The 17696-nt window shown below is 49.7% G+C and overlaps 1 protein-coding gene across 2 annotated transcripts in view; it reads right to left on the bottom strand.

The window, feature by feature from the left end:
- The window catches only part of FBLN5 (fibulin 5), a 79855-nt gene that overhangs the window by 11535 nt on the left and 50624 nt on the right, over positions 1 to 17696 (bottom strand). For both annotated transcript variants that reach the window (XM_076003770.1, XM_076003771.1), the window contains exons 5-9: positions 12347 to 12469; positions 9335 to 9451; positions 6102 to 6221; positions 1967 to 2089; positions 786 to 912 (exon numbers count right to left, since the gene is read on the bottom strand). In XM_076003770.1, the coding sequence (XP_075859885.1) occupies positions 786 to 912; positions 1967 to 2089; positions 6102 to 6221; positions 9335 to 9451; positions 12347 to 12469 (610 nt within the window). The remainder of the gene's footprint in view (positions 1 to 785; positions 913 to 1966; positions 2090 to 6101; positions 6222 to 9334; positions 9452 to 12346; positions 12470 to 17696) is intronic.

The raw sequence follows: 17696 nt of genomic DNA, 5'->3' as shown, positions 1-17696 counted from the left end.
CGAAACCGTCTCTAACAAAATCCCTGGGTGGGTCCTATGTGTGTCACATTTGAGGAGCCCGGCTCTCAAAGACCCTGTGTATCCAGAACAAAGTCATTAAAGGGGAAAGGAGGTTCAAGAGCCCTGACTCTCCTCTTGGTGAGCTTTCCAGAGAACCTTCTCATAGCTCTGGCGTGAGTGAGGGAGTAACAGAGAACAGTGGTGTGTGTGTGTGTGTGTGTGTGTGTGTGTGCGTGCATGCGCGTGCCTGTGCATGTGTTTCTTTCTGTATGCTGTGGTCATTTTGAAAAATACTTCTTCATTGCAGGTAGGGATGTGTTTCAGATCTTATAACTTGTAACACAATGTTTTGCACACTTTTTTGACAGCAACCCACAGCAACACATTTTGCGCTGCAAACCAGTATGCACACAGATAACCGAAATAAAAGTTTCAAAAATCAAAATTGACTCTTGCTATGTGCAATGTACTCTGATATTTTCTATTCCAGTCTGTTCTATTCTACTCTGTTCTGTCCTACACACACACACACACTCGCACACACTCACACACTCCAGCACATGCAGTGGGTAGCAGGCCAGGTGTCCTGATGTCCTGGCTGGTGACTGTCCTCTACCCCACACTGCCAGCCTCCTGAGCTGGGGAAAAGCCCCTTCTAATACTGATCTCTAAGGTCCTTTAATTCAAAATACTCTTTACTCCAAGGAATCATATTTTGGGGTGAAGTTTCCTGAGCTTCACCCCTCACCCATGTCCCCATTTCCCAAGGGGAAGCCATGACTTACTTATCACTGATCCTCAGATACGGCTCCTCGCAGCGGATAGGGTCGATGCATTTGAAGCCCCCTTGCAAATTGTAGCAGGTCTGCTGCAGGTTGCACGTGTGGTTTCTGTGCTCACACTCGTTGATGTCTGAAATGCAGGGCAGACGAGAAGCTGAGGCAGGGCAGCAGGTCCAAGGTGTTGGCCCCGGGCCAGGTGTGTGTAGGGGTGGGGCGGGAGTGGAGGCTGCCTGGGTCTTACTACAGAGCTGGACCATCCAATATGACTGTCACTGGCCACACGTGGCTACTGAGCACTTGAAATGTGCCCAGTCCAAATTGAGGTGTGCCGTAAGTAGAAAATACACACCAGATTTTGACAACTTAGCACAAAAAAATGTAAAACATCTCATTGATAATTTTTATATTGAATACATACTGAAATGATACTATTTTTGATATATTGCATTAAATAAAATATGGTATGAAAAGTAATTTTACCCATTTCTTTTTAGTCTTTTGATGTGGCTACTAGAAAATGTAAAGTTACACAGATGGCTCACAGTGGTGGCTCACACGATGTTTCCATTGCCCAGCACCGCTATGGAGAATTCCTGCCTGGTGTTGGGATGGGGCAGGTTTCAAGGAGGCTGACATTGGGTCAGTCACTCCTGCACAGACCCCCCGGTGCGGGGAACATGGGGCTAGAAATCAGGCCAAGCAGCCAATCTGAAAAAAACCCACCCCTTTCACAGCCTGGGACCCCACCCTTGGGGGGACATAGCATTCAGGTGCATGAGGTCTCCCTGGCAACCATTCTCTAGGAAGTCAGTGGAGGAAGGCTGGCCAAGCTGCCCCTAGGACACAAAGTCCTGGTTGGGTCTGGAACGGTCCTCAGAGGGGCCACAGAGATCTGTGTGAAGAGGCGGGAAGCCACTCTTTGGAGGGTACCACGGCATCCGCAGAGTTCCTTACAGAAATGTGAGTGGCCCATGTCCTGGCTAAAGGATAGCTCACAGGGAGGGATGACACCCACCCAGGCATCCTGGCTAGGGCTGTCACTCTGGGAACTGCCAGCACCCACTGACACCCCCACCCCTGCCATCCTCCTGAGGCTGCACATGATTCCCCAGGTGAAGATGTCAGACGACCCTGAGTCAGCCCCACCTCACCTCCCCCAGCCAGACCCCTCCAGACAGCCTTACCCTGGCAGCTTCGGTTGTCATCCAGCAGGATGTAGCCTGGGGGGCAGGAGCAGAAGTACGTGCCAGGCTGGTTCACACACTCATGTTGGCAGAGGAACTCAGAGAAGCTGCACTCGTCCATATCTGAAGGTGACAAGTTACATCTGCTGTTTATGATCACAGATGATGTGAGGATGGGCACTTAGTGGCCCTTGCACTCTCTTGATACATACAAAGGCTTTACTGCCAAGAAGTTGTCGGTTCACTTCTTGAACATTTCTGGTGATGGAGTGCTCACTACCTACTGAGGACACCCGGGGATATTGGGACAGCTCTAATTGTCAGAAAATTCTTTCCTACATGGAGCTGAATGCACCTCCAACAAGCTCTCAACAGCCTCTGCCTCCAGTTTGGCTGCAGTTCTACTCATCATTGACTTGTTTTACCCTGTAGGTGAATCCACCCTCCACCTCTGACCTGCCTGAGGGGCCGAAATCAGTTTTCCCACTGGAATTTTCTGGGTACAGAGACAGCTCGCCCCTAAGACCCAAGACACATTGCCAGGCCCTGGTCTTCTGAAGGGGCAACTTGAGCAGTGTCAACTCCCCTCCAAACGCCCCTCTCCCCGCCCACCAAGTTGAACAACAGTATTGTTCCTAAAATCACAACTAAGGGGGACACATCCAGAAGGCCGTGGTATTGATGATATTAAAACTTCATCGTGCCAAAAATTCTCCCCGAAAGAGACAACTCTGGAGTGGTGTGGGGTGGACAGGCAGATGGGACATGGGAGCAGCAGCTCGCAGCCAGCCTGGAGCGGGGCCACCCTCAGTCTGCAGCGGTGGGATGTGGAGGGGGAGCCGCTGTCCGCGTGATTTACAGCCTGTCCGCATAGGCTGTGGCAGTTGATGCAGAAGCAGACTTCCAGAAAAGCAGCTCTTCATCACACACGCAGTTTGGCAACGGGACCCCCGTCCGAGCCTCATTCAATAAGCACGCCAAAGAAAACATGTTTTTCTCGCATTTGTTGTTTCCCGAAAACTTGCTCTCACTAGTTTCCCCATGTGACATGTCCTCGGATTACTCTCGAACTCACAGACCACTGGTGGCTGCAATCACCCAGAGAGGGTGTCGGTGCCAACGGGGCTGCTCTCCCCGATGGGTTAATGCCGGCTGTCACATCCTAATGCCGCCATCTCGGACGGTGGGTCATGAGGCAGCAGAATTAGGGTGGTGATTTGGAGAGTAAAGCGTGCCCTGGTAATATCTGCTTCTGTGATGCCCCCTCCCTGCCCCCCAGGAGCTGTGGCGTGCCCCAGGTCTCCGGCCCCAGCCCAGCATAACGGAGAGTGTCCTAGTTTACTTCTAGGTTTGCAGATCCTGTTCAGACCTTTAGTAGCAGTAGTAGTGACACCTGCCAATTCCTCAGGCTCACCCCGTGCCAAGCACTGAGTTAAACGTTTTGCTCATCTTATTTAAGCCCAACCTCGACCCTATGAAGGAGGTTCTATTACTCCCTATATTTTACAGAAGAAAAATGGAGGCTCACAGAGGTTAGGTAATTTGACCAAGCTCACTGATAACGCATAAGTAGGAGAGCTGGACTTGAACCCAGCCAGCCTTCAGATCCTGCACTCGTAAACACGATGCTGTAATGCCTCCCTGAGGAATTATGCTCAGGACTTAAAATCAGGGGGTCTGGGGAGTCCTGAGGTTGGGGCAATGCCCCAAGCAGGGTTAGCCCCAGGGCAGATGGAGAGGGTTACCCCTACTCCCACCTCCCACTGGGCAGGGAGGGGCTGTAACAGACCCCACTCAGTTTATCTCTGTGTCTGCAATTCCCAGCCTTCACTTAGGGCTGTGGCTCTAGCCTCTACTGGAAGGCTGAAATACAAGCCCCGTCTCTGGCAGGGAGCACACATTAGGCTGTTTCCACTCCTCCACATGAAAACCCACTGTGGTTTCCAGGATCAGCTCAGCTTGTCACATCCCTGAGGGATGAGGGGACAAGGCTAGGAAGGGTCTGGGGCTGCACACAGGGGCCACTCCAGCTGGGATAACACTGAGGAAAACGGTGCCGGGGAAAATGGAGACGCACAGAAAGCGGGTGAGTAGGAAGGTGCAGAAAACAAACTCTCCTGCATCACACCATTATTCTGCGCCAGCCCTGCCTAGAAAGCCTGCAGTGTCCAGGGGTCGGGCTAAGTCTTACAGAATGTGGACATCATAGTGAACATGGAGGACAAGTTGGCCATTTGGGGTAAACTGAGTCAACTGACAATCCTTGCCAAATCAGCAAGGATTTAAGCTCCTTCAGAAGCCAAAAGTCTCTTACACTTAGGGAAGATGAATTCACATGGAATGACACTTAGGTACACCAGCTTGTTGAATTTTTATGACCACCCTATACGGGTGGTTAGTTGGTTGGCTGACTTTTTTTTTTTTTAACAAAGAATGAAACTTTACTTGGCCAAGGGAAATAGTAAACAGTAGAGCCAGAATTTGAACTCAGCTCCTTCTGGCTCCCAAGTCACTCTACCATACTGCCTCTACTCATGGCCAATAAACACCCGTGGATTAGCAGGGAATTCTGGAGAAACAAATCATCCCATCACATAATGCTACATTTTGCACACCTCTCAGTTCCTTGGCTCGGATTCCCCAAGGACTGCCAAGGAGGGAACTGAAATTGAGGAGGAAAGTGGCTTTTCATGCCTGCAGGTATTTTATTTCTGTTTCTGAGACTGATATTTAATCTGTCTAAGGCTCTTGTAGCTGCCTGCCTGTGGCTCTGACTCTCCTGGCCCCAGGGAGAGTGTTCGTTTGTTTCAGGGAACTCTGTCCCTAGAACACTCCAGTCCTGAGTGAAGCGATCACACAAGTCTCATTCATGGCATGGGTCAGTTCCTGTTACCATGAAACCCAGGATTAGGAAACTTTCCATTCTGCAGGACAAAAAGATTTTCACACTCTAGTGTATGGCCCACTTATTTTAAAAAATACAGTGAAGCATTATTAATTTGGACTTTGCTAATTCACAACTGCTGATGATGCCAAAAGTGAATGAAATGGAGTTTGCTTTAATTCAACATTCACAAAAAATAAGGAAAGAAAGAAGAGAAAGAAGAGAAAAAAAGAAAGAAAGAAAGAGAAAGAAAGAAAGAAAGAAAGAAAGAAAGAAAGAAAAGAAAAGAAAAGAAAAGAAAAGAAAAGAAAAGAAAAGAAAAGAAAAGAAAAGAAAAGAAAAGAAAAGAAAAGAAAAGAAAGGAGGGAAGAAAGAAAAGAAAGGAGGGAAGAAAATATAGAAAGACAGTAAGAACTTGTATGCGGCTTTGTGTTGGATGCTACAGAGATAAATATGAGTAAGATGTGGTTCCTATCTCAGGAAGTTTGCGAGTAGTTTAGTAATAGTTTTCTAACTATCTTGGAAAATAAAATTTAATTTTCTGGGGAAAAAAGAGGGGGTTAATAAGAAAACTATATTAGAATCAACAAACTAGCATGAACAGAGAATCATAGTTCCTTGGGCCGGAAGGAATTTATAGGAGGCCAACTAAGCCACCACATCTATGTTCTCACAACAAATTATTAAGGTTTCATTTATTCAACACTCAATCATTCATCCTTTGATTCAAGAATGACTTTTTGCATGCTCAGTCTGTGCCAGGCCTGGAGCTAGACACTGATTATTTCCAGAGACTTCAGAATTCACAAAGTCTGTGCACTTGCATATATGATCTCATTCACCCCCACCCCCTCATGAGATGTGCTGTTATCCTGGGTCACCGCACTCTGTAGATACTGTCTGTGATATCCCCAGGACTTGAGTCTGTTCTGGGTGAGGACAGATAGTTCTCAAACCAACATGCAAAACTGGGTGACCCTTCTCCCTTGTCAACCCCTTCTCAGGCCCTCCGGGGTAGCTCCAGTGATTTTTGCATTAGGGTTCAGATGACAAGGTGGTGATATTCCACTTGACCGCTCAGGAAGTGACTCATCTGTGTTCTGTGTGGTTGTGGCTCCACTGCACTGGGAAATGTCCCACGTGGACATGTGTCCGGGAAATGAGAGGAAACACCTGTGAGGGGAGCCCTTGACCTCCACCCCTTCCCAGGCCCCTCGGACAGGTGGAAGGCTCCAGTGCCAAGGCCCATACCGCTGCAATGGACACCGTCGTCCTCAAGTTCATATCCTGGGTCACAGCGGCAGATGAAAGAGCCATAGGAGTTGACGCAGGTTTGCACGCAGGGGTTCTCAGTTGCACACTCGTTCACATCTGTGGAAAGTCAGAGCACATCACCAAACACCCTCACAACAGGCAGAAAAATGCACTGGCAAAAAAATTCTACTACCACCAGGAGAGTGGATTCACAGATACCAAGGATCTCCGCCCGGGACCTATCAGGTCAAGATCTCAGACCCCAAAATGTTCACTGAAGGACCAGGGCCTCCGGCCACATGTCCCTTGTGGGGCTGAGAGTCAGAAGTGGGAAAGCAACATGTCCACACATACCTGCACATACATGTATACATGTATACACATGTACACCTGCTAGCGAGTCCACCGCCCAAGGCTCACCAACATCCAGGCAACCCCTGCTCCTCCCCATCACCTGCTCATTCCACCGCCAATTAGCTCTTCTCACGCCCTCGCTGACTTTGAAGTTTTAGAGAAACAAATAACCATGACCATTTTAGTGACATTTGTTATGCATAAATAACTTCACTAATTATAAAAAGATCTCACACTCACTCAATCCTTACAACCCTGCTTCAGGACAAATGCCCCATTTTACAGGTTAAATAGATTGAGAAGAGCATCCGGGGGCACAAGGAGCAATGGGACATTTATTATCGTGAGCGTGGTGATGTTTTCATGGGGCTACACATATGTCTCAGTTAATGAAATTATGGACCTATGATAGTACATCAGTTATACACCAAGGAAGCTGCTTAACATTTTTGAAGAACGAAAGAGGCAACCAAGTGCACAAGCTAACAAGGGCACACGTGGAACTGGAACATGAGTCAGGGGTCTTTCCATGATACCCAGGATTCATTCTGCACAGCTCACAGGGGAGGTGAGGGAGGAACCCCTTTATCCACTGTAAGCGCCCCTCTCCCACGCTTCACATGCCAAAGTTCCAGCTGAGAGATTTTCTACCCTCTCCAAAAGTCCAGGTAAACCTCTTCAGACCCTGACTAGAGATTTGAGCACTTTCAGAGTTAGAAACCTTCCTGGGGAGCAGCTGGAGAGGCTCTGCTTCAAGGGGAGGGCTAATCCCGTGCCCACAGAGCTCCTGCTTCCTGGTGGCTTGGGAGCTGTCTGGAGGGAAACAGATACATTAATGAACAGCCGTGCGGGGAGGGTCGGCGAGACACCAGCCCGCCCTGGCACCCAGGGAGATTGGGGTTTCTCCACGCGAGGCAGGGGCGGGCAGGAAAATACCCCTGGTGCTAAGCCAGAGTGCAGGTTCCAATGGGATGGCGCTGGTGAGTATCAGGACTGGCACCCTCGGCTTCTGGCCAGAGGTGTCTGGCCACATGGAGATGATGAGCTCAAGTCTCACCCTCCTGGAGAGCAGCAGGACCAAGGGGATTCCGCCCCCTGGGACTCTCGCTGCCCCTTCCAGCCAGCCCTCTCCAAATGCCCCTCTGAAGCCTCTGAGAGCAGCCGGCAGCCCACTCTGCTGCTGGACAGCAAGGCTGGGCCCTTGCTCTCAGCCCTGCCACCTCCTGGCCGTGTGACCTTGGCCAAGCTGCTTAACCTTTTTGAGCCTTGATTTCCTCATCTGTGAAGCAGGACCACAAACACCTGCTTGCCTATCCACAAGGCTATTGTTGGGGTTCGGTGAGATGAACAGACATAACAATGCTTTGGAGAAGGCAAAGGACTCTTCCATGCATGAGGTGTGAGGATTGCAAAAGCGCGATGGAGAACGTAACATCCTGTGCTGCCCACGGGCCCCGCTGATGCAATATCCCAGTGGCCACGTGCCCGTGTCCAGGCCTGCGTGCTGTGCCTGCTGTTTTGTCACACTGCTTGACTTGGCACTGCCAGGTGTATTATCTGCTCTTTGTCACAGAGCCGTCCCTGAGAGGCCTAAAGGACACTGGCGCCTTTTGGCTCTGCTGGGCCTGGCTGTGCCTCAGGACGTTCTGGGTGCACCGTGCCAGCCTCTGCCTGGGCACAGAGCCACCTGCATCTGCCTGAGCCACTTAGCACAGCAGCAAACGAGCCAAGTGTCTGCTCCCTGCTAAAGTGGGGAGGAAGGGCCTCTGTTCTATCTGCTTCCTTAACCTCCCAGTCTAGCCTCTGCTCTCAGAAGAAAATGACCTCTCCTGGCAAGAGGAACACAGTCGAGACTTCTTGGAACAATGAACAGAACCAGCTTTGGAGGAGAGACTCAGAAAGAATTCGGGATCAAGCTCTTTAACACTGATGCCTTCCTGTTTACCCGACGATTTAGATATGATTAAACTAATGGAGACATAATATCCTCCAACTGGCTGGCCAGGAGCCTGCCGCCCAGCACTCCAATGGTGTGACAAGGAAATGGGCCCTGCAAAACCTGAGGTCTCCAGACAAAGACCTCATTCTGCATCCCGGCACTGCCTCCAACCTGGGCCTAGCAGCTGCCAGGGGCTGGAGGCCCGGGCTGGGGGGTGGCGGGGTGGGGGCAAGCCGGGGGCCAGAGCAGGACTTGCACTAATTCCTTGGGTTTTAAGTCCCCCATTCACTTCCTGAGCAGAAGAAACCCTCAGACTGAAAGCACAATAGGCTTGCAGTTTGTTTTTCTTCCTTATCAGTGTTTGAAGTAATCACGTGAAAGTGAGAAAATGCCTTTGTGTCATTCTGGCTTTGCAGGCCTGCTGAATGGTAGGGGAAGTGGCCGCTCCCACCAGACTCTTTGCTAAGTAACAAGCCCTCCTGGCAAGGGCTACAGGGAAAACTGTAGGGAGAGGCCTCAAAATTGCCCATGAACGCCCTGCATAGTGCATATGTGTTTATTTCATGATTCATCAAGGGTCAGGGGTTCTGACTTCCCCTCTTCTGCCCTCAGCAATTGAACTCAGGCTACAAGACATGCAAGAAAACTTCTGATTAGGCAAAGCTACTTCTGGATAGCAGCTGCAGAAAAAGAAGCAAATCCACGACCATTAAGCTCCCAGCTGGCGGATGCTTGTGATTCTACCCTTAGCAACACCCAGAGCACTTCTGAGATGTCTCACATAACCTCAGTCCAGGTCTCAGGTTTCTGTGACAGTGACAGCAGACAGGAACACACTTTAACAGCAGTGCTTCCCGCAAACACCAGCTGTCAGGTTCCGAGGAAGATTGCAGCTAGTGTTTCACGTCGTGTTCCAGTTATCATGCATGTCACATACCTTGGCAAGACCGTCCATCCTCATTGAGGGTAAAACCAGGGTTGCATGTGCAGGAATAGGATCCAGGAACATTTGCACAGAGCTGCTGGCAGTAACCATAGCGACATTCATCAATGTCTGGAAACAGAAACACACAAAGTGAGACAGGTCTCCTTCTCACTCACTGATGCCACCACTAGCATGGCACGATTGCCTATGGCTTCTGCAGCAGGGTCGTGAAGGGAAGGGAAACCAGGGCCAGATGGTACCTATTAAGCACCAGAGATGGTGGTGCTCTCTGGATCACATCTCCCTACAGCCTTTCACCTCGCCCACCCATCTCAGTCCCATGAACACCTGAACCTATCCTAGAAGTTGTAGGAGAAATTTCTGCTACAAGTGGGATGTTGGGCAAGATGGCCTCTCAGATTGTATCCAATGCTAAGATTTATCCAACATTAAGATTCAATTCCTAGATACTATATAAACTTTTCACTGCCCTGGGAAGGGACAAGCCCACTTAACATGTAAGAAGAATCCACAGCCTCACTCCAATAAGGCTCCTTGCCAGCTCCATTAATGAGTATGTCTAGCTGTGAGGAATGAGAGCCAGTATTGACCAGGATGAGCTGGGCGGCTAGTCTGGAGACTCATGAATCCAGTAACATGAGGATAAATGGAGTTAGCCTTGGATCTCCTCCTTGCACCAGAGCGAACATAAAACTCTGGATAAATGCACCTCTTCCAAGCCATCGCTGGCCTTTCCAGGGAAAGCAGTGGCATTGAGGGTGAATGGATCCTCTGACCAGAGCTGGGCAATATGAGCTCCCCATAACATGCATCCATCAATGGGGAGCCTGATGCCATTGGGAAAGCCCTTCTCAACACCCCAAGTGGATGGGATGGTGGGCTGGGGAATTTACTACTGTGGGAGTAAATTGCAGCGGGAATGAAATCACCAGCCTGGAGACAGAGACAGTCCTCCCTGGGCAGGTTGCTGCTGCGACCAGTTGATCCGACTGTAGCTGTAACTGGTCCTCATCCCCACTTCCCCCTAAACAAACCGTGTTCCCTCCTGGTGCTCTATTTCCTTTTGAACCAGGATCCATCCGGGACTCTGGAAGCCAGCTCAGAACCTCAGTCCTTGTGCCTGGTTGCTACTACCTACTGCCAGAAAGGACTCCACCTCCCAGACCCATCTCCATCCCTTACCTATTGTTCAGCCCTCCTCTGATTCTGTGCCCTGCCTTGTGACTCTGTTTTGCCTCTGAGTCCCAGCTACTTAAAACCTGGCCCACCCCACTGTCCCCTGAGTGCTGGGCAGCTTCCGCTTAGATAACCCCCTAGCTTATACAGGTGCTGGTCCTGACCTCTCCCCAAGTGCAGTTGGGCACATCGCCAAGGCCCAGGGAGGCAGCAGGGACTGGAGTGGGTACCCTTTGCCTACGAGTACCTTGGAGAGAAGGCAGCCCATTGTCCCTCATTTTCCTGCAAAAGCACTCTCTCCAAAGGTGCACAGAGCAGGTGGTGGGTGGCTATGGAACTTGCATTTTGCAAGAGAAAGGAGAATTTGGCCAGGGGAAGGCATGAGTTCAGCCATAATTAGGAAAAGGCTTTACTTCAGATGTGAAACGTGAGCGGGCTGTGCCCCGTGGCACTGTGTGAGACATCCATGAACATCCCTTCCAAAGCTTCCCGCTCCGAGGAAGAGAACCACCCTCCCAGGCAGAGGAAGGTTCGAGTTGCTGACACCCCTCAGATCAGGAGAGGTTTCCTGGCACTAAGGTCTCTCTCCATAATGGGGCCTGTGCCTGCGGGTCTCTACCTCCCTAGCGCCCCTTGTGGTGGGAAGGAAACTGGACTGAGACACAGGAGACTTAGCTGTCAGACCTAACTCACTTTAACTTTGTCCAGAATATTCCTTCTCTTTGAGTCTCGGTCTCCACCTCTATAAAAGTTCAATGACATAATATCTAAAATACCTTCCGGCTCTGAAATTCTACACATTAAGTTCCTGTACAAATAACTCCCTCTCGCGGACCTGCTTATGTTGAAGTCGGTGGCATCAAATTTTCCATTATAGCAGAGGTTGGTTTAAACGCACAGGAACCATCATATATTCACAAATGCCCGTGTGCGTGCCTGGAAAGGAGAACCGAGCCAAGTCCAGCCTGGCTTATCAGGCCTGGAGGACACTAAGACGGGGATTCAAAGCAGTCCCAAACTCAGCCCCAATCAAGAGAGACTTGGAAAGAAGCACCTTCTCTCTTTTTGTTTCCATGATATTGTTTGGATCGGTTTCTCAGATCCTCCAGGGCTGACTTTCAGGCAACAGCATAGTGTCTTAGAGAATTTAAACTGGCAAGCCAAGGAAAAACAGCACAGAAATCGCACCCTAGAATTAGAAATTGAAGTGACAGCTAGAGATTGCCGTGAATTCATTCACTCGGCTAAACCCAAAACTAGAGGGGACGAAAGGAAAACAACCCTCGAGTGAAAACAAACAGAAAGATCATACAGCAGATGCCAACTGCAAGGGAAAAAATTCTAACTGGTAACGACTGACGCCTTAGGAGCAGCAGGGAAGGCCACTGCTAGTGGGGTGGGCATGGCTGGGGGAGGAACCATGTGAGATCAGAATCTACTAATCCACATTTGAGACATAGAACATTTCTGCGACTAAGCAAAAGTGCTCTCTTTTCTTAGTATAATTTCTAACTAGTGCAAAATAACCCTTACCTCTATCACCTCCTGGCTTAGATATAAACCTCCTGCAGGCAGGAGGAAGGTCTAGGTCAAATCAAACTCGAGCCCTTAAAAATACATTCAAAAACTGTAATGAGGACATCATGGTGACAGTGACAACTGATTTTCAAGGGTGGCAAAGCACGGAAGCCCAAAAGCCTTCTGCCCCTCCTACCCCCCACAAAGGAAAGCTTACTACCCTTAGGCAGCCAGCTCTGCCCACCTTTCTCAATATCCCTGGCAACCGTTAACTTCCAAGAGTCTCTGTGAACCCCAGGGAGCTCTTACCTAAGCACTGGCCTTCCAGAAGCCAATAGCCATCGGTGCAAGAGCAGGTATATCCTCCTTCCGTGTTGATGCAGATCTGGGTAGGGTTGCACTGGTGGGAATCCGTCGCACACTCGTCCACATCTGTAACACAGACATATTCCAAAGAATGTCACCTACGTCTGTCTAGAGCCCTGGAGCCACCAGAGGTGCCAGTGGCTTGCTTGTCTTGGCTGGGAGGCCATTGGTAAAGTTACTGGGTTACACCCAAAGAGATGGAAACACCTCGCTGATAGGCTGGCACCTCTGGGAGACGCAGACCTCTAACTGAAGGGGGCAGAGCTAGTCTGCTCACCACAAATCCACAAAGGGAAATGGCCAAGGAGGGAACGCACATCCTTAGGCACTCTTCTGCCATCCTATGCCATCGCTCTCTGCAAATATGTCCACCTTGACAATAACCATGGCTTGATTTAGAAAGGTATTTTGTATTAGGTTTATTCATTCATGTGTTAAACAGGGGTCTGCTGTGTACCTACTATGTGCACAGGACTATGGTAAACACCACTGAGAGCAAAGTGGAAGTTAAAGAAATGTTCCCTGCTGACAAACTGGCTGTCAGGCTGGGCATGGTGGCTCACGCCTGTAATCCTAGCTCTCTGGGAGGCCGAGGCGGGCGGATTGCTCGAGGTCAGGAGTTCAAAACCAGCCTGAGCGAGACCCCGTCTCTACTATAAATAGAAAGAAATTAATTGGCCAACTAATATATATAGAAAAAATTAGCCGGGCATGGTGGCACATGCCTGTAGTCCCAGCTACTCGGGAGCCTGAGGCAGGAGGATCGCTTGAGCCCAAGAGTTTGAGGTTGCTGTGAGCTAGGCTGACGCCACGGCACTCACTCTAGCCTGGGCAACAAAGCGAGACTCTGTCTCAAAAAAGAAAAAAGAAGCTGACTGTCCAGTCGCTATGTTGTAATCCTTCATGAAAATCTCTCGGCCTGGGGCTCCTGCCCATTCAGGGAGCTTCCGGAGCCCTCCAGTCTTCCCTCCCTTCCAGAGCTCCTGGGGCTAGCCCTTCTCTGCCCCCTGCTCACAGTGGGTCTCCCTGTGCTGCTACGGAGCCCACCACCATCTGTCTGTGGGAGTAAAGGTTCTTGTATCCAAGTCAGGGAACCTGAGGCCATGGGGCAACATGTGGATCTTTGAGTGTGGCCTTTTGACTAAATGCAAATTTTACAGAACAAATTCTTTTAATAAAGGGATTTGCTCTGTGAAGTTTGGATTCGGTCAAGGGGTCACGCTTGGGTTTATGGAGGGCCACATATGGCCTTGAGGCCACGTGTATTCGTGGTCATGTTTCCCAAGGCATCTGGCACAGGCACTATACACAGTGCTCAAAACTCTTTGTTTAAACCGAAACATCCTTCTCCCCCCTCTCCCCTACACTGCATTTCAGGGAGAGCACCCAGGATGCTGAAACCGACCTCTGGACACCACACTCGCTTTGACCTAAAGGAGACCTTTCACTAACATTCACGTATTAATGCACTCCGCAAGGTCCCCAAGCACCCTGGATCTGCCTCTCCTCCTTGTCAGCGGGGCACCTTCCTTTCCCCCTCGCTACTGAGTCACAGTGTGCTCATCGCCACCTTCTCCCCCCCGCTCCTGCACGCCCACCATCGCGCAGGCAGAACTCCTGTGAAAAGCTGCATCGCTGAGCCCGCGTTGTGTGCCTGGCACCTCGCCTGTTACCGTATTTATTCTCACATCACCGTGAGCTGGGCTGATGACCCCCACTTTACAGATAGGAAAACTGAACTGGAAGAGCTAATAAGCACCGAGCTGAGAGCTGAGCCCTCCCCACCTGCCTGCAAGTCCAGTCTGTGCAGGAATGACAGGTCCTATCGCCCGCGACCAAGCAGGTTCAGGAGCAGGCTGGCAGGCCGGGCAGAGGGGGGAGGGAGGTGATTTTGCTGCCTTTTAGTGATCCCACCTCTGCCTCTTGACACTGCAAACTGCAGACTTGATCATCACCCATCCAGGTGATTTCTTTGACTACATGTGGCGGGGGTGGTTGGTGTCTAGGACCCCAAAGTGTAAGTTCCTTGAGAACAAGGGCCTTATGTGGCACAGGGCTTTTCGTCATGCACACTCAGGAAGTCAGCACAGTGAAACATTCGATAAGGTAAGCAATGGTCCCTTGGGTTCAAGTGACACTGCCACAATCCACCACCCACCTGCAACAACTTGACACCAACAACACTGATCAATCTCTACCCCACCCCAAAATGAGCAGGTGTCTGGCATCATGTGGAATCAGCCTTCACTCCGACTGACAGATAAGCCTTCCAGAACCTGGTTCCAAGGTGGCAGCAGCCTCCATCCCACCCTGACATGCTGACCATGGGCAGCCTCCGCGGCAAATCCCCAGCCCTGTGCTCAGCCGCAAGGACTTGGGCCTCTGCCCTGCGCCTCCCTCCCACCCCGCTGTGCCCACCGAGCAGAGCTTCCCGGGGGAGCAGGTGAATAATGCTTGGCCATGAGCCGCCCCAGCTCAAATCCATATCGAAGCCCACGACAATAAATAATGCCACTATCAGCCAGTGCATGTTTACATTTTCCCAGCGGGGAGTGATGGATGGTGATTGTGCCCTGGGAACACTATGGCCTCAGGAATTTCTGCTCTTTTTCCTGCCTTGAGGGGAATGAAGGGTGAGGGAGACCAGAGGGGGAGAACTGTTGGAGGCCCTTGGCGATAGCAAGTTCCCAAGCTTCTGTGCTTGTGCAACTTGTGACACAGAACATGCCTGCAAAGTCCTGCAGAGAGAAACTGGCACACTCAAGTAGGCCAGCCTGGGCTCAGAAGAGCATGAAGGACCTAAACATGGGTGTGTATTTGCACGCTCACACACACAAGCATGTGCCAAGTACTCAGGCCTACAAACAAAATCTTTGAAGTTCACTTTTTTAGAAACACCATCACTTTTACTGAATTAACTCAGTTGTACCCCATTTCTGTTGATATACATTTTAAAAATTAAATTTTTGACTTTCACTCACTCATTTAATGGATTGTCAATACAAAGTATATTTTTGAGAACTCAGTAAGTCCCTGGAGCTTTTTGGGGTGGGTGTGTTCTCCTATTTTTGTATCCTCAAAATACACCTGGCATACTACTGTGTCCACGGTCAATGTACAATAACTACTGAATGAATGAATGCATGAACAACAAACACTAATGCCTTTAAGCCCCCAGATAGGTTTTCCCCAGCCAACCAGCTGACCAGACCATTTTGGGGTGTGTGCTTTAAAAGCAGCCACCACCACCCAGACCACTGTCAGCTCACACACAGCTCACACACCCGATGGAACTGAAACTGGAAATGTTCACACGGTGGGTTTCCACACGGGGCAGAAAGACGCATCCCGCATTCCGGCTCGCAGCCGAATCGCTTACATTAAATACATTTGACTTAAATAACAGAAGGAAAAATACATTGAATCACTCCAAGGACATTCTTTGGCAGAGCCTCCCTTTCTGCATCAGTGGAAAAGTACAAGCTACAGCAACCTGAGCAAGTGTCATTATCCTCGTGTACAAACGGAGCTTGTTACTTCCTTTCTTTTCCTGTGTAATGGTTAGGAAGAGTCTCCTAAGAGAAAAGAATGCTGGGTACATTCAATCATTTATTCACTCATTCATTCTTTATGCTCTGCAGTGGCTCTGTGTGTGTGTGTGCACGCGCACACATATCCTCCTAAACCTCCAGGCCATTTGGCAGAGCTGGCACCAAGCATGTTCCCTCCCGCAGCACAGTTCCAGGAAGCAGACTTCACTGAGAGTCCTTCTGCCGGCTCCCTGCTCCCTCCTGGGGGCTGTGGCCTTTGTCAGCTGCCTGGGCACTTGGAGGATTCTGCCACAGCAACCATGGCCTGGTTCTCTCCGGGTGGGGCAATGTCTCTCCGCTGTGCCCAGCACCCTGGCAACTGCAGGAAAGCACGCACTGACTTTTCCAGAACGTGGAATGTGGAACTTTTCCAGAACGCCCAGCGTTGCCCCTGCCTACCTGTGTAACTGTATCTGCACTGCTACCCTCCCTCTAGATGTCCCCAGAGTGGCTTTCTCAATCTGAAACAAGAGCTGCTCAATCAGGAAAGTCGTCAAAAGCCATCAATGTCATCTCCTTGATGTCTTCTGAGGAGGCCACAGGAAGAATGGGTTCCCAGGCCCAGGACCACATGTCAAGGATGCTCATTTAAGGAGTTCATACCCCTAGCTATGTCTCATGTCCCCAGCCAGACAGGAAGCTCCATGTGTGCAGGTGTGCTAGGTACACAGTACGCACAAAGGAATGTCCTTTAGGCACATGTGTTAAAGGAATAAAAGAATGTCCTTCAAATACAGAGGCACCAGATGGAGAAATTGGCTTCAACACATCAAAATACAACTGTCCAACAATCCTGGGAACAAGAAAATGAACAGAATCTTCCGCTCTGAATCAAGGGACAGCACAAGAAGAGGCTGCAGGCTACAAACCCACGGACAGTTTTAGCACTTGGAGAGGAGTCTGCAGAGGAGGCCAGGTGACTGGCACTTCCGCTCTCTCCTGGATGGTGAAGGACTTGCCAGGTGTGTTGTTGGTTTGTGCCCATTTTATGTCTTCCGCTTGGGAGCGGGCTGGTTCTCAGAAAACATTATACAACCTACTTTTCTGTCCCCTATAAAACTAATGGTTCCAAGTATGATCTTAGTGTTAATTCACCAGTTATTACATAAAAATCTCTATAGGTGGATATAATGGACTTAATATACTACTATAAATATGCATACATACGTTTGCATATAAATAACATGCATGTGTATGTCAGCTCATATTATATACATACATGCATTTATCTGTCAGCATTTATTCCTGAAAGTTAATGGGAAAATACTTAAACAGTTTTCATAACACAAATTCTATCTGAAGGAAAATGTCCTTTAAAAACTGTACAAACTAAAACAAAACACTAATGGTTCCCCCATGCCCACATGGTGGAGAATATTTTCTGGCCATTCTTCCAGCACAAAAGTTTAAGAGAAAAAAAATACCACAGGGCTGAGCCCTCCTAGAAAAGGGTAGTGGGTAAACGAATAAGAATTTGGGGAGCAGACAGAACTGGGTGTAAATCCAGGTTCCCACATTAGATACCCACATAACGCTGGGCAAGTTCATTAACCTCTCAGATGGCTGGGTGTTCTGCACGACAGGGCTAAGAGCTGCCTCTTAAGTTGCTATGGGAGTTCGTACATTAACATGTGCACGGCGCCCACCCCACTGCCTCGCGCACTGCAGGTGCCCAGGAGATTTGAGTTCCCGTCCCCAGTGAG

Source organism: Microcebus murinus, chromosome 6, assembly GCF_040939455.1.
Source record: "Microcebus murinus isolate Inina chromosome 6, M.murinus_Inina_mat1.0, whole genome shotgun sequence".
NCBI lineage: Eukaryota > Metazoa > Chordata > Mammalia > Primates > Cheirogaleidae > Microcebus > Microcebus murinus.
Note: the sequence above shows the minus strand (reverse complement) of the source record. Positions and strands in the feature narration are given on the sequence as shown.